The 22,068-nt window shown below is 36.7% G+C and overlaps 1 protein-coding gene across 1 annotated transcript in view; it reads left to right on the top strand.

Annotated features, from left to right (window-relative positions):
• The window catches only part of ANGPT1 (angiopoietin 1), a 163,119-nt gene extending 141,492 nt beyond the window's left edge, over positions 1–21,627 (top strand). The window contains exons 8-9 of the mRNA XM_069779903.1: positions 10,600–10,730; positions 21,151–21,627. Of these exons, the coding sequence (XP_069636004.1) occupies positions 10,600–10,730; positions 21,151–21,311 (292 nt within the window). The 3' untranslated portion in view covers positions 21,312–21,627. The remainder of the gene's footprint in view (positions 1–10,599; positions 10,731–21,150) is intronic.
• The last annotated feature ends 441 nt before the right edge of the window (positions 21,628–22,068 follow it).

The following is a 22,068-nucleotide window of genomic DNA, read 5'->3' as shown; positions in this document are numbered from 1 at the left end:
CTTGGGATAGTGACTTGTTTCAGTTAGACTGCAATTTTCTGCTAAGCTGTACAAATATTTGATTGAACCTCCACAATTAAGAAAACAGTGAAGGTCCAGTATCCAGGTAAAATAGAATCTATCTCCACTTAGAAAGTTCCTTATATTGTCTGTTAATTTAAAAAATAAAATAAAATAAAATACATATATAATCTATGGAACCTCAAGAATTAGGCATGTACAAAACTCGTCCAGTTCAGTGACAGTGGCTTTCTAATGAGAAAAGGCTTACGTATGAATAAACCTCTGAATTTTCTTGTAATAAGCATAGTAGTTTGTTATTCCAGTGAATCTGAAAATAGTAAGAATATGTAATTGCTGAGTGCAGTTGTGTTGTTTTCTGAAAAAGTTAGGTGTTTAGGACTTTTAAACTCTATTTTGTAAAAGGATATTTACAAATTAATAACAGGCATCCTTAAATAGGTTTTACTGATATCATAGCTTCAGGCAAATACTGTGGAAAAAAGAAAATGCAATTAGCTATATTTTCTTTTGTATCTCTGTAAATGGAAAAGAAATGACACATTTAAATGGCATCTTCACAGATTTCTTCTAATTGCAAACAATAACATACAACATAGGAAAGTTTTAATTAGCATAATTCAACAGTAGAGATGAATTTGTGGTACTTAACCTTCTTATAGCGCAACTACAGCTAATTTCAGCGAGAATTCCAGCACACTCTTTACAAAGAAAAAAAATAACCAAAAAGCCCACAAAAAAACCAAATCAAACCCCTAACACACTCCCCACCTCCAAGTCACATTGGTTATATACTGTTTAAAGACATTAATTTCCAAACACCAACATACCTCAGTAAGATCTATATAAATTTTTAACATAGGTCTATCTATGATATTTGTAACTTTTATGGTTACTTATGATTAGTTATTTCAATTAAGTAAAATGTGTGATAAATATTTTACTGTGGCCTGTAAATGATATTTTTCAATGACACTGCATGGAAACAAGAAGTTAGTAACTCTACAGTAGTCATCAGAGTAAAAATTAGCACTAACAGCATGCTGATACATGAAGTTTTCAATTTCTATTTTATCTAAAACAGTTAATTAGGATAATGTACAACCTATGTGGATGACAGTGGGTAATTAATGTCACCCTCAGTACAACTAAAACATAGATTTATGAAATCCACTATTACAATATATCTGCATGGATTTCAACAAACTATATTTATGAGACTTTTGGAACTTCAAACATATTTTGAAAGAATTATTAAGTTTAAATTTTACTAGAGTTGTGTGGGTCTCTTTTACTGGATTTTCAAACAGGATTAACCAATTTACAGATAAATAAAATTTCAAACTGATGTTCACTGAACTTTTCCACTAACTTCAATGGCTGTAAAACAGATCCTTAAATAAAAATACACAAACATCACAAGGTTCAGCAATTCAGTAAAGATAAGCAGCAGAAGGTCTGATTACTTATAAAAACCTTAGAAACTTTTAAAATATGAGTTTGTCTGGAGGGTTCCTGTATTTCTATGTTGTAAAAACCCTTCAGAATCAATTTTGGCATTTCTGCTGTTGGCTTCAGCCAAACCCAGGAAGTGTAGTTGAGTAGGGACAAAAATATTTTTATACTTAAGTTACATTTTAAGTTAACCAAATTTCTCTAACCTTGGCTTTGCTGTGTCCTGGGCAAAAGTTCAGATAAGTTCTAATTTTGTATTTTATTTTTTAAGAAGTTCATCCATCTTCAATGCTATCAAAACAATTTGCATTATCATCTTAGTATATGTTCAGTGTTTATATGTCTGTCTAAAACATTGATCATCTCTAGTTATTTCAAGTTTGAAATTAATACAGTCCCTATATTTTTAAATTAACATATTATGTATTATACATGAATCAGGACAGAAGTGGTCATTTCTGTAGCAGCAGGAAATCTTACCATTTATATAGCTGGCGGGAGAGTGAGACGGGGTTTTTCTGTAGCAAGATTTTAACTTTTCATTAGTAAAAAAATAATAAATCTAATAACTGAAAAGTTTCATTTCAGTTTTCCATGAGAAAAGAAATGGCTGGGCAATTTTGTTTTAATAATTATTGTGTTGAAAAACAGTTTTAACAGAAAATGGTAGTATCAGATTAATGTATCTCTTCTGTGCTGTGTTTGGTGAAAGATTAGAGGGAATTATTTCTGTTCAACACATCAGTGTGATAGTAGCCTTTAAATATGTTTCTGTCCCTGTTAACAGTAAATACCAGTGTTGCCGTATGTTTTGTCTCCATCACCACTATGTTACTGACATCAGCTGCAAACCTAGCAGCTCACACTGCTGCAGTGACTGTTTCTGTGGCTTCTGTAGCATGTATTTCAAGTAGCAGAAGCATATGTTTGCTTGTTCACTGTCCAGAATAAACATATTTTTAAACATTTTTTGTAAGCTGTGACAAAGCACCATTTGTCTGCATGCAGCGGTATGACAGGCCATTTGCCTTACGGTAGGACAAATTTCTTTGACAGTAAATCTGGATGTCTTTTAATTATCCCTGCTCAGTATACCTGTTCCCAATGAGTACAGCTCTTTAGTCAATTAGTGAAGAAATTTAAGATAGAAAAAGCAAATTTGATGTATTATTTGTATAAATTCACATTCAGTACAACAGCAAGTCTCACTAGACTATTGTATAGTTTGCTGTAATGTGCAGATGTGTTCCTTACTTATGGCTAGGTTATGTTTGCTTGTTCACTGTCCAGGATAAACATATTTTTCTCCTTTGACCTGTCAGGTGTGCGTGGTTCAAACACAAGCTAAAATTAGCACAAGCTCTTCAGAGAGAAAACAAGCTTTTCTGTTAACAGTGTGCAGTCCCAGGGAAGGATCTCTCGACTATGTAGTGTTTGTTGTACCATAGTCAGGCTGTACTGAAACAACTCTAAAGGAAAACTGATCATATCCATTTATTATTGTAATTTATATTACCATTTTATCTTTAAAATTGGAAGATATGTGTTCTAACTCTGGATATATTGAATTAATATTTTGTTGGCTGGCACATTTCACTTGTCTCAACAGGAGAATGGGCAAGGAGTTGCAGTAATGTCAAACTTAATTACAGCACTAAGTCATTGCTACAGAGCAGCAGAGGAGAAATACAGAGGTCATCTTGTCTTACACTTTTCTTAAGGAATTGTGGGAGGAAATTATTTTCATGTGCTGGCAGCAAGAATATTAAGAGCCAAATTAAAAATCTGTTCAAGTTGTCAGAGCTACTTACTGTATTATTCAGGTTTTCGACAGTTTGCAGAACCATCATGCCTACTGTTTGCAGAATTACAAACTCTATTAGGAGTATAATGAGGTTAAATAAAAAGTCCATGAATTTAGCATGTACACTGTTTTTCAAGTTTGCACTAAAGTTAAGAGTGGGAAAAATTTAGTATTGTTAGGTTTTTACAGTTAATATTGCTGGTTTTCTCCAGTCAGACACCGTGACATTCCCTTTCTTCTTCTTTTTGGTACTTTTACATCAGTCCTTCAAGGACAGGCAACGATAAAGGTGGTGAATTGTTCTTGCAACTTGGGAAAATGGGTTAGCAAGAGCTCAATATTTTGTGAGAGTAATGGTGACTGAGTTTTTTCTCATCTTCCACCCTATCTAGTTTCTTCAATTTCTCCAAAGTATTTTCCTTTCTTTGTGAGTGGCTTTTAATTTACTTCGACTCATTACTTACCTTATCTGGTGGTAAGTCCTTGTTAGTTAGCCAATCTTGATTTATGATGAAATATTGGGGTTTGGTTTAATCTTGTTTTCATAAGGAGAGTAAGCACTGCCCTAATAAAACCTAAATTAGACGGTTTTCCCTGAAAAAGTATGTTATGTTTAAGAAGTAGCTTTATTTCCTAACAAAGAAAAAGGATGCAAATGGGTGCCCAGGCAATCTAGCTGTAAGCTGAACAACAACACTGACTATGATGCCTTCTACTCTGCAACCCAGAACAGTTCAAACTCACAGGGATCTCCCCAATCATCACAGATAGCTCATGCTCTATCTCCAACAAGGAGATGGTCTTTCCACTGAATTTACAAATTAGCAGACACAAGGGATGTTTCTCTTTATCCTTTAGTGGGAGTATTAAATGGTGAAAAAGTTGAATACCAGGGGTAGGCTTCCCAGATAGTTGCCACATTATGTTCAGTTCCGTGTTTAACATGATTTTGGCAGACATGTTAGCTTCAGCCTCAGTGGCAAGAGTTTTTTCTCTAGAGTGATTATTTAGATTTTGTCTCCTGTTCACAACACATTATCTATCATTAAATATTTGGAAGATGTCTGTATTACCGAGGTGCTTTTGCTATTCAGGGACAACTATTACCACTGGGAAACTTCATGCAATTTTGTAATATGTTCAGGAAAAGACACATTGGGAAACTTTACAAGGAGCCAACAACATTTAATATTACTTCAGTAGATATTATGTTTTATTCGTTGATAAACAAATGATTTGTGATCCGCAAATAATTAATCAAAGCATTTTTTGAGAAAAAATCTGAACTTAAAATAAAGCTGCTATCTGGTTTTGAAGGTGTTTGGGTGGTTTTTTTTAGGGGTGTGTGTCATTTTTTACTTAGTATTATTAGAATTCATGTCTGGAATTAAAAGAGTAACTTGAGGATAATCTCTTATCAGGTCCTCCGAAATGGTTGCGGGCCAGTAGGCTTTGGTTCACAAAGGGGCTTAATTACCTAAGTATCATTATAAATGGAATTTAGTTGACTAACACACCAATTCATAAAACTCCACCCAATTCAGCATCTTTAGGAGTGGGTTTCAATTCACAAACTGAAGCTATCTAAAATTTAGACGCAAGTGTGAACCAGAAGGAACATGCAAGTTAAATCCTTCCTCAACCTCAGACATTTCAAAACTAGAGAACAAAATTATGGCTGTCATATGGGTTTTAAAAACAAAGATGCTTTTCACATGCCTAACTTGGAGGACAGTCAATGTGAGCTTATTTGTCCACATTTATCTGTGCAGATGTATTCCCACACACCAGGTGTATGTGGTGACCAGCGGGTTAGAAGAAGGGCTGGGATGTAGGTGCCCTCTGCTCCTATTGAAATTAGGAAAAAATGGAAACCCAGTGAGGAGAGGGCTCAGAATAGGAAGTTCTGGGCATAGGATTTTGATCCCCATGCATCCATCTCCATTCAGTGACCCTCCATCAAAATTAACAACCCTTTCCTTGAGGAGAGATCAGAATTTAAGATTCCTTCCTGCTAGCCATGTGGAATGAGCAGGCAGCAGAGAGAGGCATTTTAGCCTGCAGAGAGAGACAAAAGGGAGGTGGGAATTTGGAGTCATCCCTCTACAGTATTTCCCAAAGGCAAGCTTTGATGTGTTCCTCTCCATTCATCATGCTGAATCTTTGAAATCCTACTTCAAGACTCCCGTTTCTCTCTATTTAATGGTTAAGAATCTTAGGCAATTACTCATATGAATGAATGAATTACAGTCATGGAGATTTGTGCTAAAATGTTTAGTACTGTGACAATAATGAAATTCGATCTCATCTTAACTCATTAAAATACTTAAGACCATGCACACTGAGGTAGCTGAGATGGTACTCTACATCTCTTAATGACAGTTGTAAATGTTTCCTGTAAACTAGTATATTTTTTGTTTATTTACAGACAAACTATGCATTACTCACTTCTTTAAATGAAGGACTGAGTGATCTCTAATAACTCTAACAGAAAAAAATTAGAGAAAGAAATAGCTAACATTAAATTCTGGCAGTCCTACAGACCTCTCACTAGTTCTAGTAAAAATAAATAAATAGAAACTCTAAGGTCAGGTGCTCTATATCCAAATACTGAAGCAGAAACCATTTCCTACACTTTTGATAATACTTAGCACACAACTTTTTCACATGGATTTATGATTGCATTTATTTCTTAGATTTTCTAATACCTCATTCTGTATGTTGCAATCTTCATAACTGCATGTTGCAGAAATATACAAATTTTTTTGTAATTTATTTGGAATTATCCCAGGTTCATCTGTTAAATTCATCAAACATGGTGTGAACACAGCTAAGCTGTATAGATTTGAAAGAAGAATTCCAGGTGATCTAATCACTTCCAAAGGAAAAATTTCTGGTGTAAATTTGAAATGGCTTTTCAGGCTTCCCTGTAGTTGCTTACGTAATATTTTTAGAACTATTCTTTCCACACAATATACCTTGCTTTGGTTTCAAGGGAGTGCAGATAGTCATGTCACCCAGTAGGAATGGGGAAAAGCAAAACATGCTTAGAAGAGTTCTTCCTCACCACCTGTGTGTATAGATCCCAAGCTGCCATTGCTATAATATCACATGGAAGAGATGTGAGGGAATTTCTAACACTCATGCTAGATAAGAGGTACCAGTTGCAATTTTTTTTCAAATGTGCTGTTTCTTCTTAAGTACATCAACTAGGAAAGCTACTAGTCTCTAAACGAATGCTATCAGCTGGCATGTTCCTCATAGTGATTTTAGAATTTCATAAAAATGTCATCAGAAGCCCTCAAAACTTAATATACACATGCAATATTTCACTTACTCCTACTTACTCATGATTTACTTGCTAATGCTTATTTGTTGCTATTTTAATTCCACAGTATAAGGTAGATTTGTTCTTCTTGCTTATTTGAGCATGAATTTTCTTTTCCCACCCAATTTGTAAATCTGAACAGTTCCCACTGCTTTCACTGATCTTCAGAATTTTCCTGCTGTGAACAAGTGGGAAGACTGGAGATGTAGTCCTGAAACTGCTCCTTGGCTTTTGACTGGAATTAGTTGCTTTTTACATTTAACTTCCTTTCCTTTGTTTCCTTCAAGAGCAACCAAGAGGAACTCTACCCTGACTCGCCATCTTTTCTAAGGGAGGGAAATTATGTCCTGGTAGTTATTCAGAGTTTATTTTAAAAGTTCAATCTTACCAATCTGAATCTGAGAATACTAAAAAATTAACTAAATCAAAGTAGTAAGATATCTACTGCTGCCTGGGAGCTAGCAGGCTCATCAGTTGGCCTAGTGTTATGCAGACTTGCTATCTCAAGCCAGGCTAGTTCAGACCCATGTAGCTTGAACCGAAGCTTAGAAAGAGAAGAACTGAATGCTTCAGGACCAATTTTGTTTTTTGATTGACACTTGATTTTGGCCTAAAGTAGGGCCAACTTTGCAGTATCATTTTCTCCTAACTGTTGGGCAATGCCAGTTCAGGGACAAAGGCTTAAAGCACGAGAATAACTGTTTCACCCTATGGTTCATCTGTACATTGCTGCAATATGGTAAGCCTACTAGAGTTTAGAGCTAAGCTAAGCTTTATCCTTTTAAAGACACTGGAGACCTACTAGACAAATGGTGTTGAGGGAAATTCAAACATAACTGGCAAGATCTAAATCTGTGCTGAGTGGAATGTTTACAAAATATCAGGAAAAGAGTATGAGCTTGTAAATAATCCTAATGCCTTACCCCTTTGGGGAAAACATTGCACACCAAGTATTATTAATTTCTTTATTGTCTTCTTACATTATATGAATTTTTTATTGGACTAATGGGTTTTATAATGTTGATTGTTAATAAAAAGATCTGGCTAGCATTGTCTTTGTGATTTAAGTAAACAGCATTTGCTTTTTATACTGACTTTATGAGACTTCTGTGAGCTTTGGTGTTGCTGATATAGTGAGGATGTATGGCAGTTCAAAATCAGTTTGTAGAGATCATGTGACAAAGCAATTTTTCTATCAACACAACCTCAGGAAAGTTTATTTTGTTCTGCAAAAAATTAGGCACAGCTTGCAAAACAAGGCAAAAGTCCAATGAATGAAGATGGTATCAATTCCAGCCTTTCGTTTGTATGGAACAAAGAAGTGAACATGAGCAAAGACAGATCTTAAAGTAATCTTGTCTAAAACAAGCATCCTTTGATAGAGTAACATGGTAATTATGGGCTAATTGCCACTGTGATTGGACAATAGGATAATGCAATGACCTTCCTGGATTCCTGTTCTTAGGTTGTTCCTTGTTAAATTTCTAAGAATCTTCATGATCTTTTATTTCCGGCTCACACTTTGCCTTATCCATTTTTGTGCTACCCAAAGGTATTTGACTATCCATGGTATTTATATTTAATCTAAGAATTTTTATATGTGTACATGTGTGTACGTAGGTATATATAAAATTTATTCTAAGCATTAAATCCAAAGGTATTTAATCATCAGGCTCAGATCAGGTGACATGCAACATTAAAATCAAATGAAGGTAGGCAGTGTAACTACTTTGGAAGGACAGCCCTGACAGTTCTATTTTCTTAATAAATTTTCATTTTAACATGTACATGCTTAGCACCTATTGTCTCCGTTTTTAAAGATGGAGAAAGGATGTATAGGAAGAATTTCACTGAAAATTAGGTGAAGTTTAAGTCAGTCTGAAAATGTGAATCTCAGACTCTCTAGAGCCCCATGTGCTGGTTCTGTGCCTTCACATCTTGAGAGTAATCTCACTGGGATGTCCAGAAGACACTTTTCTGTAACAAGTTTCCATGACAAGTTTACTCAGACTGGCTTTGTTTGGATCTAATATCCACCCACATATGCATGAAAAAAAACATTAAGTAAAGTAAAATCAGCAGCTATGCACTTGATTAAGGAAAGCTGCCATACGATGCCTATGTGCCCCTTCTCCTCCCTCTCATAAGCAGAGATCCAAACCCAAAGTTCTGTGGGAGAACTGGATTTTATTTATATCTCAGTCTAGGGGACCGGCTCTCCTCCCCATCTCAGAAAAATGCCAATGGCTTAACTACTGCTGTGTAGGCTAGAATGGGTTTGGGATGCTCTCTACTCCTGCTGTTAACACTGTGATCACTTTGCAGTGAAGTATCTCTCTTCCATCTAAACAAATGGAGGAATGACACTCTGGTAAAGGCGTTTACTTTTTTATTCATCCAAAGTCATTGGATAAAAATACAATGACAATCTAAGAGGCAGCAACAACCATCAGTGACTCATAACTGCTCTCCTTGTTCACTGTGTTTGTGGGAGAAGTTGGGAAGGCATTTTCTAGGATAGCACTTCCAACTGTAATTCCCAGAGAGAAAAAGGCATCTCTCCCACTTTACACACTTAAGTCTTGCTGCTGCTGCCATAGCTCCTTTTGCATTTTACATTAAAGGGTATACTTGTCTCTCTTCAATAACCCTAGAAGAAACAGAACTGACGTTTCTCACCTTCTCTTTGGCGGAGAAGTCTATCCCACTAGAAACCAAATAATATTCTTGGTGAGCCCTGTGGCTCAAGTATTCCTGCCTGTAGAGCTCCAGTGAGACAGGTGAGGGATGCTCCTTCCCCTCTCTCTTGCTCCAGTGGCTAGGGCTTGCTCCTGGGATGTAAGGATTATGGCTTTGTATTTCTCCAGTAGACACTGAGATCCTGTCTCCTTCCTGCATATGAAGCTATTATGGCAAAGGATACCTTCCTCTTCCAGCAATGTTTTATGAAAAAAACCAAAAATGTACTAGTCAGATGTCTGAGGTAGGTAGCTGTGTACAGGAAGTAGTTTTTGCTGTGAGCATCCATCTCACAGTGATGTCTGTCTCACAGAGATGCTTAAGCAGAGGCAAGGGAAAACGTTGTGTGCAACCTCCTCTTCTCTTCTCTTCTCTTCTCTTCTCTTCTCTTCTCTTCTCTTCTCTTCTCTTCTCTTCTCTTCTCTTCTCTCTCCTCCCTTCTCTCTTCAGCATTTTCTTCTGCATATCCCTGCAATTGTGAACTCAGGTCAGACATGCCCAGGTCCCCAGTGTTTCCTTGCTGGGACAGAGATACTCCATTCAGCATCCCTGCAGCTGGCATGCTTGGCTTTGGGCATTATGGCACTGAGCACCACAAATGCTGTTATTGGCTGGAGCTGGGCTCAGGCTCCTAGCTCATGGTTGTGGTTTCAACTAGTTGACAAGGATCCTTAAGAAAAGGGATATTTAGCTTTGCAAATCATGAAGACTTTTGTGGCTTGAACTCTAAGTTATTCTCCATTCATCACTCAGAGACAGCTTTGGCAGAACTGGGTTGCTGTCTTGTGCTGTAACTGGTGGAATTAAAAATTCCGAAACTGCTGAAATCCTCTTTTGAGCTGAGGGATTAATAACATGGCTGCTGTTAACTGGGAGTGTTGTTTCTGTGCCACAGTAAAGAGACCAGCTACTCAAATACTCAATTATTCTGTCAATGTATTCCAGATCTCTGGGCACCTCTCCTCATTCTCTTTTCTTCCTCTGACTCCCTCCACTTTGTTGCATTTTTCCAGTGCAGATTCCTTGTGCTCTGTTCTGCTCTGGAGCAGGGACAATGTGCTACTACAGATATATCAGAAAACCCTGAATGTCCCCATTTTAAACCTGAAACAACAAAGAAATTGAGCCAAAACACAAGACATTTCTGAATTTTCTGAGTGAACTTCATACAAGGCAAACCTGATATGAAAAGAGATCTGTATCTTTTATTTTTCTTTTTGGTGACACTGATTATTTTCTCTTACTGTTTCAGGCTTTATTTAAAAGGTCATAGTGGAACAGCTGGAAAACAGAGTAGCCTGATCTTACATGGTGCTGAATTCAGTACAAAAGATGCTGACAATGACAACTGCATGTGTAAATGTGCTCTTATGTTGACTGGAGGTGAGTACAACTCTGAAAATATGTGGTACTTTAATAGGAATCTACTCTGCTTTCCTAAAGCAACCATGGATGCAGTTGCATTCATGGATGTGTAAGTACTGTGTGAAAATTCCTTTTATTATTATTACTCCTACTCTTTTCTGTATATGTATTGTGGTAGTGCCAATACCTCAAGATTGCTATCAGCAGGGAAGGGAGGTGCAGTCAGTATACTTCTACACTGAAGCTGTTGCAACAATGTCAAAGGGGAAAGCATAAGTTAGTGTTATTATTGAGGCAAGAAAGGCAAAGTAAGAGAGAAGAAGTTAAGAGATGAAGGGGAAAAGAACTTTGTAAGAAGTGGGAGAATCAGCCAGAAAAAAGAAGAGAGAAAATGCAGGGAAATAGACAATAGAAGGTAAAGTTTAAAAACAGTCAGAATCTGGACTTGCAATATATTATCTGTTTTACTTAGGGGTATGATTCTGTTATTGAAATAACTATAATGATTCAGCTTTCTGTCTTATGTGAGCATTATACATATATACATATAAACATAATTAATGTAATGGCTAACTCACTCACCTGTGAAAGATTAGACCTGCAACCCCCTGTTCAAATTATGGCACTTAGCCATTCTAGAAGATTTAAAACAGTATCCTTAGTGAGCTGAGTCAAGCTGCAGAAAGAAAGAAAGAAGAGTCAAGGTAGGGGAGAGCACAGAGAAGTTATACTGGGACAGTTCAAAGCACCAAGTCAATCTGACTGCCAGCAAGTATAGTGTATATGATTGATATTTGCTGCCTCCAGTGCAGAGGAGGAATAGCTGAGGTTATCTCCCCATACAGACATGTAAAGGTCTGCACAAGAGTGAGAACTTTCTCTGGCAAATGATGCTTATTCCTAGTCCCTGTATGGGCAAACTCATTTTTATCTCTAGGACACCACATTAAAGCAGAAAGCTTAAATTGGAATTCTCTGGTTCATTGACTGTATGACCAAGAAAGGCCCTTATCTTCACACCTGATCTTCTTCAGAGACTCTGCCTCAGTGATTTCTAACTTTTCTGGAAAAAATCCTATAGCATATAAGTTATTCAGCATTTTGGATCACACTGTTAAAACTGATCTTATTAGTGATTACTGGCACCCTTACTGAATCCAGCTCAGGCCATATTCAGGTATATGTGAGCCTCTAAAACTATCATCTGCTAACAGAAGATGGGTTCCCATCACTGGGAATTTATATCAAATGCACAACCTAGATCCTTATTTTCTTTTGCTGATTGGAAATGACCCAGTTGGGAGAGTCTTTAAGAAGCCAATTTCTCAAACTTTCCTGACTTCCTATAGTGATATCTTATTAAAGGTCAGCATGGAAAACTTTTTCCAATAGACAGGTGATCAGACACTACCTTTCCATTTCTATAAAAAAAGAAGCTAACCAGGTAGTTCTGGAGACAGACAATGGGTAAGAAGTCAACAGTTTATTTTAATTAAAACTGTTGACCTTTCCCTTTAGAGACCATGCTAAATTAAAGTGTCTTACTTCCAGGGCAGACCAGAGTCTAGTGAGAAGCTTCTAAATGTGAGTTGTGTCTGTGCTGGAGTACAGACTCATTCACGTATCTCAGCTGCCTGGAAATACCTCTGCTCCCAGACAGCTAATTCTGGGAGCTGATGGTTTTGTTTATTTTTCTGCCCTGACTTCTATGGCAGGTCAATGCCCTGCTAAGGTCAGCTGCTGTTGAACAACCATTCCACCAGGTTCACATATATTTTGCTGCAACAGTCCTGTAAATCAACAGGAAAACCGCATATTGGAATATACTGGTAGCAAATGAAAGGAATAAGGAGGAAGGGGTAGAATTACCAAAGGCCGAGGAAACCACAAATAGAACAAATCACTGCATAAAAGGAGTTGCAGCTAGCCTTTGGAGATAGATGAGTCTAGTCTTTTGGATTAGTCTCTGAGTACTAGTCTTTTGGAGATAGGCTGTACAGCATTGAGTAATTTGTAGTTCTTCAAGAACAGAAAGACTTTATCCATGCTAGAGTTCTCCTCAAACACTGTTATGCTTTGCTGCTTGAAATGACTTTCTCATCCCTTGAGAAATATCAGAAATTGAATTAAATACCAAAACATTTGTTTAGTGAGTAGATTTCAGTTTTGTACCACAGACAAAGACTAATTAAGAAAAGTAGCAATGATAAAAGGTTTTGGAAAACCTCTTTTTTTTCCAAAAGATACCAGACTCTGTTAGTTTTGGCAACATCACAGAGAGTTCTTTAATGATGAATGATATGAAATCTACAGGCAGGTTTCTAGCTATCTTGACAGTTTGGGTGAGCCTGTTATCTCTATGAGGTGAACTGAATGTATTTATGTCAGGAATAAAGGCTGAGATAAGCTGAAGCTCAAAACTGTGATATGGTTATAGTCAAGGCTGAAAATAAAAATGTACGGAAAACACACATTTCTCTCTGTGGTCTTACTAGTTGTCAGTTTTATTTGGTCTATACCAAAACTATTATTCTCTCTCCTTCTTTCTCTCCTCCCTCTTCCCCAGAATAAGAAATTAAATACTGGGAGAATAATACAGTAGCATCAACAGAGTTTTTTGTGTGTGTGTGTTTCTCGTCCTTTCAAGAGCCATGCTGTGCTTCCTGACTCTATCTTAACATTGACTTTAGGGAATGGCTCAAAAAAATACATTCATGAGCTGGATTCTTAGCCCCTGTAAACTTTATATGGTAGTTAAATATTTTAACTGTTTTTTTGTGCCTTGGAAAATCTAAACTAAGCATACTTGGTTTACTTTAAAGGGAGACAAACCATATTTATTCAAATAAATTCTTCATTTAAAATTAACGTTTGTCAAAGTAGTAAAAAAAATTATATAATGAAAATACCTGTTAAGAACTGGTACAATATCTCAGGCCAATAAATTGAACAAAAGGTTATACCCCATATAATTTCAAGCATTATTTTGAAGAGTACGCCAGTGAGATACATACACAGCTTTTTCCAAGAAACAGCATTTAAAATATAACAGACTGTCACCAGAATGAAGAACTGAGTAGATGTCCAAGGCACTTCAGACAGATTTCCAATAGAAGTGCACTTAATGTCTCTGGATCAGATTTGTGGGCACAAGGCCAAATTAGAGCATCCCACCAGGATACCACCTGTCAGCTGAGCCCCAGGAATTGTTTGTACAATTGTTTTCAGACACTGGAAGGTGACTTATGGTAACTTGGCCTATAGTGAAAGAGTCTTAAGGTGATTTATTTTGTCTTGCATTGGCTGCAGTCTGAGGTGTTCACACAGGCATTTATTTACCTTGCTTCAGGTAATAAGCGAGAACATTGCTAAACTTCTGATCCCTGAAATAGTTTGACAAAGTCACAGGGAGACTTTATAGATGTCTTGCTAGTATTGAAACAGCACAGGATTATTGAAATAACTTTTTTTGTTCTACTGGAAGCAGAGATCTATCCAGCTGCAGTCTCCTGTCTCTGACAGCAGTCAGCAGCAGATGCCTCAGTATGGGTACAAGAGCAATGAAAATAAATTATACTTCCCCTGAGTATTTTCCCAGTATCTTTTGCATCTCAGGAGCTTCCCGAGTCAGAGACAGTTCCCATGTATTTAGTAATCCTCAATGGATTTGTCATCTATTAAGCGAGAGACTGCTCAATAACAATCCCAAGCAGTGGTACACTCATTGCCTATTGTTTCACTGCTTTTTTCTCCAACTGGTGAATTTTGTGAATGTCTGGCAAGAATGCTATGGAGGGAAGTTCTTGGCTGAATATAGAAATCTGCCCGCACATTATCTAATTAGAAAAAGCCACAATTTCTCTTATACTGTGTTTGAAACAAAGACTTTGAAAGTAGCAACCTCAGCACACATAAAAGTATCGAACTTGAACCCCTGGATATACCACTACATACATAGGAAAGCATCAATTTTTAAGTTTTATGCATATTGTTGCTTTCATAAAGAAGATACTCATAAAACACCATTAATGAAGTATCATTTATATTGCCTTACATTTTTACAGAAAAATATAACCACCATGCAGATAAGAAGTGATTGGAATATTATTTGATTTAGGCTAGGAGTATTAGAAATATTTCATTACACATATGACTACTCAGCACTTTTAACAAAATCATTACTATATTGCTATGTTTACCAGGGTTAAGTATGGACAACAGTAATAAAGTATTAGGAGAACACCAAGAAGTGACTAACTTAAAAATTATTCTGTTGATATATTTAGAAGATCAGAACATGGTGACCAGTCTGCAAGTTTCATGTTATTTTTTACCTCCTAAAAAGGTCCTTATAAAAAAGACTGTGTTATCCAGTTGATATGAAAAACTAATGCCTTTATGTCATATCCTGGCAGCTAAATTCTGATTTAAGCTTTAGAATGTCAAGTACCAATTGCTAAGTGATAGTCTGGTCAATCCAATAATCTAATGAATAAAATAACATAGGCCTGGAAACTACTTCCAGAGGTCATTTAGGCACTTTCTAAGACAGACTCTTCTCTACCTATTTATTTCTGTCTTTCTGTTCATCTTCGAGATTTGTAGTGACAGAGATTCATTCTTATAATATAATCTGTTACTGAGTTTGGCTACATTTAATGTAAGAAACGTTTACTTGTTGACTCAAATAATGCTATAATAATTTGTGTTCCACCTTGTCCCATCCTCCATCACTGGAAAGAATAGACCATTCCTTTGCATTCCTTTGGAAAGCTACTTTATTCAGCAGCTTTTTTATGAATTTGAGACTGTTGGCAACCTGTCTTTTGAATTCTGGACTAAACAACCCTAAATCTTTCCTCTTACATTCAGTCTTTTGGACTCTGTCCAGTGGATCCACATATCGCTTGAGGTATCATCCAAAACAGCACCCAGTCTTCCAGCTGAGAAATTATGAATGCAAAGTCAAACAGAGCCCAAGTATCACCATCTAACTTCTTTAAAGTACAGAATGTCAGAAACATTGAAATCTTTCATAAAATAAATTATGTCTTTTGAACAATGAAGGCTATTTCAATATTTTTGCATTAGAAATTGTTCTTATTGGATTTGTTGCCAAATGCACTAAATTTTATGGACGAACCAAGAGGGCTAGAAATAAATACTGGCTTTTCATAGGATCCATTTATCCCATAAACCCATATAAATATACTGTTCAAACATACTGTGGATCTTATTGAATGGATTGTATTGATCTTACTGCATTTGGAGGCACTCAATGTACTCAAGAGGGAGAGCAGAGACAGACGTGTGAAGAAAAGGTCCGCCATCAAATGTGCAGGGTTTAGCCATCTATTCTTTTAGTACGTAAAAGGCAGCTAAAAACATCTCATCAGACCCGAGTCATCATTAGCAAGTTCCCAATGCATGCTAGATTTACAGTGCGCTCATGAACTGATGAGTTAGGTTATTAACAAAGAATTTTACTTACATACATGCTTAATTACAATTTATAAAACAAGCCAAAAAAGGCAAGCTGTTAGCTTTGGCATACAAAAGTCTTTTTTATGTTGCTTTTGACAAAGAAGATTCTATCATATAAAAATTATACTTGTGACTTCAGGAAACCATTATAAAAGATGGCTGTGGGTTTTTTTCTTCTAGTATCATTACTCATTTGAGCAATGCTCCTTCATTAGCTAGTTTTTTGCAAGAATTTATAGAAATTATCTTAATACACATTCATATTCGGCCAACAATATGGTACAAACAGGTCTGTGGAGCTGAACTATCTGGTGATAGGTGGCTGAAGTAGACTGAAGCATTCAAAATACATTTATTTAATGAAAAGAGCTGACATGAGATTTAACAACTTCCCAGAGGTAGTAGCAACACTAATTAAAGGCCAAAGCATAAGAGTCCACAAAGCATGATCATGCTTTAACTGCTCCAGAAGAGCAGCTGTCTACAGTGGAAATTCATGTTTATTTGTATAGCTGAACTTTCAAACAACTTATCAGTGTATTATCTAAATTATTTTTTGTTTGGACAATATACTTTATGACCTAAGGATTTTCAAAGCAAACAGAGATGGTAGTGTTGCTTGTACTATACAAATTATTAGAGGTGGGCTAACCACAAAAGACTGAACCACCCTCAGTTCAAATAAGCAATTAGTGACTTTGTGATCACAATAACTTGAAGAAACTACCTGTGCTTCTGAATAAAAACTCTCTTAACCTTCTCATGAAAGCCTCCTCTTTACCACTTCATTAGTCACTTCAAAATACTGCTTCTATTATTTCTCATAATGCCCACCCTTCATGATTCTCATGCATGACTCAAATATCCCATGGAAATCATTGCCAAAAGTTATCTCTGAGGTTAAAATCTTATTGCTATTCAGAGAAGACTTGATAATTATTTGGGAAAGCCATTACCTTGTAGTTAAAAATAAACGAGATTCTTCATGAGAGGAAAATTCTATGAACTCCGGGGAATAAGCCAACATCTAGCTACTGGGAGTCTTTCTTGGGTCAGACTGTCTCACAGCTCTGGAGCTGCTTTATTTGGTGTTTTTCCAATGGCAGTGCTGCAGGTATCTCTTTCAGAAACCTCTGTTTTATGTTCTCCCACCCCCTCATAGCTACCAAGGAAGTCACTGCTTCCATTCCTCTTTCCCCCAATATACAAGGCATCTGAAAAAAACATTTGCATCCATTCAGTGATGTGGATTTTGGTGTTGAGACATGCAGTAGGAAGTCTTGTGATAATCTGAGGCCCTCTGGGGAATGAAGAGCTTTTAGAGGTCTGCAGGGGAGGATGGAGAGAAATAACCATACGAAGAAAAAAAAAAAACACTTAAAAAAAAGAAAGACAGAGAGAAAGTAAACCCTACAATGTAATGTAGTATTAGGAAACATCTTTAAAAAAATTCATACAGTCTCACTAACAAGAACAGTATAGTAGAAAAAAAAAAGATGCTCATTAAAACACATTGTGAAAGAAGTATTTATTTAGAAGAAATCTATGATGAGAGATTTGAGCAGGTCCTCACAAAAGGTTTATAAAATGTTGTGTTTCTTCAACTCATTCCATTTTAATATAGATTTTGTAGGGTACTGCTGAAAACCTCCCCGAAAAGGCCATTTATACATCTATTGCTGTTCCTTTAAGATGAAATGGTAACTAGCACAGCTTGCCATGTCTTCATCCCAACACCGTAAACAGAACCCAGCTGCATCTGTGTTCCAGCTTTGAAAAATGACGATTAGATTTCCTCTGTTTAACTTTGTCTTAAGTTTCTACAAGATTATACTCTGGTTACAGTAAAACATCAGCTGTACGGCTTTCTCTTTCTTTTGTTATTGCCCCCTTAGGTATAAGATTGTAATCAAAGGGAGGCCAGTTGTATCAAAATAGAAGTTTGCCAGAATTTATCTGGCATAAATTCTTCCCTCAAGAGTTCATTATGAAGTGTTACTTCTGAAAAAAGCCCACTAAGTATTATCCAAAATCTAAGAAATTACTTTACAAGACTAGAAACATGAATTATATGGATCTGAATACAAAGGACAGAGTAAGCACTTGATATGAAGGCTAATCACAATCAATATCATATCAGTAGTAGTAAGGCATAGTTTAAAATACCTTCATACAATACATTTGTGATAGGTAGATAAAGGGCTAACCACTGAATATGATGAAATTGGAGTATTCACTAGGGCAGTGCACATTGTCCAAAAGGAGCATCTCACAGTTTAATTCCATTTCCAGAAGTCAGAGTGGGAAACACACTGAAAATTTACAATTCTGCATTTCAGTCCACAGCAGCACCTGCAGAATTCAGTAGCCACTCACTAGATGATCAGTTTGCCAGCACCGGTGGTGCTTGAAAAAGGTTTGCAGGGGGTCCTGGGATGATTACAAAGCTGTGATGTGCAGGCTGAAATAACTTTATAAAATAAAGTGGCATTCAACTACCAAAAGCAAAAGCCACCACCTGATCTTTATGATCTTATCTGCCTTCATACATGAAGGCAAATGCTCAGTTCAACCCATATTACATGAAAAGATGCCTAAGACCTGTGCTAAAGATTCACAAAGACTATAGGTCTTATGATGAAAAAAAAAAACCAAAACCAAAAACCCAGAAGAAATCTTTCTAACAAATAGAGCTCCTAGCCGTTGAGGTTAATATATTTTTGACATGGGGAATATCAGCTCTTTGCAGTCTGGGCATTCATTCTGCCTTCCTCAGCCTGAACTAGGCATCTTTCTGTTACATTACATAGATACTCTGTAAGGCGTTGGAGAGAAAATTCTATTCCCATCACAATATACAGCAAAACTCCCACTACTTTCAGTGGAGTCAGCATGTCACCTAGTTTATCTTTGTCAGTTTGTGTTCTGTAATCTCAGTGTTGCCAAGTTTCATGTTGTTTGGAGTTTTCCTTAAAACTCTGACTCCTGTGGCAATCTAAAATTCACCTTAATGAGAAAAGATCTTGGGGATGTAGACAAGAGAGTTAACTGATTAATTTCATCTTAAAGCAACAATTTAAAATAGATCTGAAGATTGTCACTGTATTTCACCACTGACTCCATTTTTTCCATTGGTTAAAGACATACATACATGTCTTCACTGCAGATGTCTAAAGGTGATATGACTTCTTTTTGCATACACTTTGCAACCAAACCTACACTTGTAGCAAGTTCAAATTTTCTGCACTCAGTCATACAAATGGGAGCAAAACCTCTGTCATTGTTAGTAATACTTACAAGTACTTGATAAATATTTCTGGTTTATTTTCAGTGCAATGTTAACAGAGCACTCACAAAGGTGGAGGTATGGCTCTACATGCATTTTCTTTGGCAGAAAACTCAGGTTGAAAAGTTCCTGAGCTGTTACACTTCTTTTTTTATCCTAACTTCTCAGTTTACTACTCCTTCAGTTATGCCAACACAACAGTTCACAGGGCCATTCCGTAAGCCAGATTGCTGGTTTGCCCTCAGAAAGCAAAGTTCTGGGGTTTTTTCTAAATCTGTGTCACTTCACTTTTCAGAACTTTGCAGCTGCTGGAGCAGTGAACTAGAAGCACAAGCGTCTGAGCAAGACATTTTTTGCCCTGTCTTTCCAGTAGAATAAAATATATGCAATTGCACACAGAGTTCAACGGGTTAATGAGTAGGAAGCCACATCTTGCTAGGAAAGAGCAGGCAGCGTAGGGGAGCAGAAAAGGCAGTTAGCAACTTTCTAAGCCTAACTTTGATATCAATCAGTAACATTTGTAATACCTTTTGGGAGTCAATGATAGTCAAGTAACTAGTAATTTTCTGCTAACTGTAGACATGTAAATAAAGTGCCTAAAACCTACTTTAAAAAAAAAAAAAGAATGCACTTTTGTCAGTTTTCTAAGTGCTGGGTGTGAACTTGCTCAGAGGCTTTGCAGAGAAGTGAAGAAAAGTCAGATGGATCTGAGCGAGGACCCTCCTGACTCTGCTGACCCAAAAGCATTTGGCACATTCCAAGATCAAGATTAGGAGGCTCAAGATTTAATAGGTTTTCCCATTCAAAATATTAAGATTAAGGATTGAATGTCACTATTCCAGCTCAAACTGTACATGCAATGAATATATGTTGATTGAAGTTGACCATACTGCCACTTAAATGCGTGCACACTCAGGTAATCATCTAAATCATATATCCATGCACATAGGTATTCTGACTGTCAGCATCCTACAATGTTATAATTGTCTTCTTCAGTTAGTCCTTCCATTAATTCGCTGAGTCTTCATTATAGATTTATCATAACCCTTAAAGAAAGAGTCTACCTGTCTCCTTGTACTCCATTCTGAATACTGATTATCTATTACTATAATATCGTAATCATTATAACAGGGCAGCACCACCATACTTATAACCAATGTTTCCTAAGAACATCTAACCTGAGAGTAAAAGCAAACTGTCTGAGCAATTGAACAATCACAGTTAAAGCAACAGAAAAGGACCAGTAAATAAAATTAAATCATGTTTATATGCAAAATAACCAAACAAGTGAAATTATGCAAAATATTTATGAATTATAGTGTTTTTTCTGAGGTGTGCATGAGATGGGTGAACTGTAATACTATCTAAACATGGAAAGCAGTTTATTTGTCTGTGTTGGTCTTGTTCTTGCTTCACATACTGCATATAAAACCAGAATGATTTAGGACTTAAATACTTTTCCAACTCTAAATACAACTGTGCATTCTCCAGCACCACTAGCTACAGAATGGCACAAAAGAGCAAAAAATTGAAATACCTCCCCCACCACCACAGCAGGTGTATTTATGAGCCTGGGAATACCAGGATTTGCTAATCAGCTAAACCTATAAAACAAAATAAAAATGCTTAGTGCACTTGCAGCTTGATTGGTTGTCTTACTGGTTTCAGGGTGGTGGTTTGATGCCTGCGGCCCCTCCAATCTCAATGGGATGTTCTACACAGCTGGGCAAAACCACGGAAAGCTCAACGGCATCAAATGGCATTATTTCAAAGGCCCCAGCTACTCCTTGCGCTCCACCACCATGATGATTCGGCCCTTAGACTTTTGAAGGCATTCATCAGTGGATCCCAGAACAAACCAGGACAACACTGCCCTCAGCAGCACCAGTATCACAGTCTGAAGGTAAAAGGTGAAGGGCTTCTTGAAAGCAACATATAGGGATGATGCAAAGTCTCTTCATTATCACTCCATAACCTGCAAAATGCTCCAACAGTCAGTCTGCATTTTGATGACTTGGGGAGGCTTGGTTTAGAAGAAGGTGGCTGCAATGATTTTCCAGAGAAGAACAACTGGATCTGGTTATTCTGCTCAAATCTGGTGTTTGTCAGTGGATGTCCCTTTTTTTTTTTTTTTTTTTTTTTTTTAAATAAGAGATGCAAAAACATACTAGATTATTCGGCAACAGCATCAGAATTTGAAGCACTGAAATGTATCAACCATGGTTTATTGACTAGAATGTTATTTGGGAGTGAAGAGCCAACATTATACCCATGAAAAAGGATTATGGAGACACCTTTATCAAAACTCATCTTAAAGCACTCAAGGTGACTGCTCCAAATATTGGTTTTTTAAATGAACTGAATTTGAATGGTGGATGGATTTATGTTAATCCCAGAGTCAAATAATTTGTGTGAATATTATTTTTCATTAAATCCTTTAAGGACATGTTTCTTATAAATAAACTGAGTCAAACATATGAAGAATGATAAGGGTAATAAGCATAAATTCTTCAGTTGCTCTGTAGAGGTAAATCAGATAATTGGCATAATCCCTGAGCTAGGATTTATAGTGTGATAACAAAAGTA

This window comes from Haliaeetus albicilla, chromosome 3, assembly GCF_947461875.1.
Source record: "Haliaeetus albicilla chromosome 3, bHalAlb1.1, whole genome shotgun sequence".
NCBI lineage: Eukaryota > Metazoa > Chordata > Aves > Accipitriformes > Accipitridae > Haliaeetus > Haliaeetus albicilla.
This window is presented reverse-complemented; position numbering and strand designations above follow the sequence as displayed.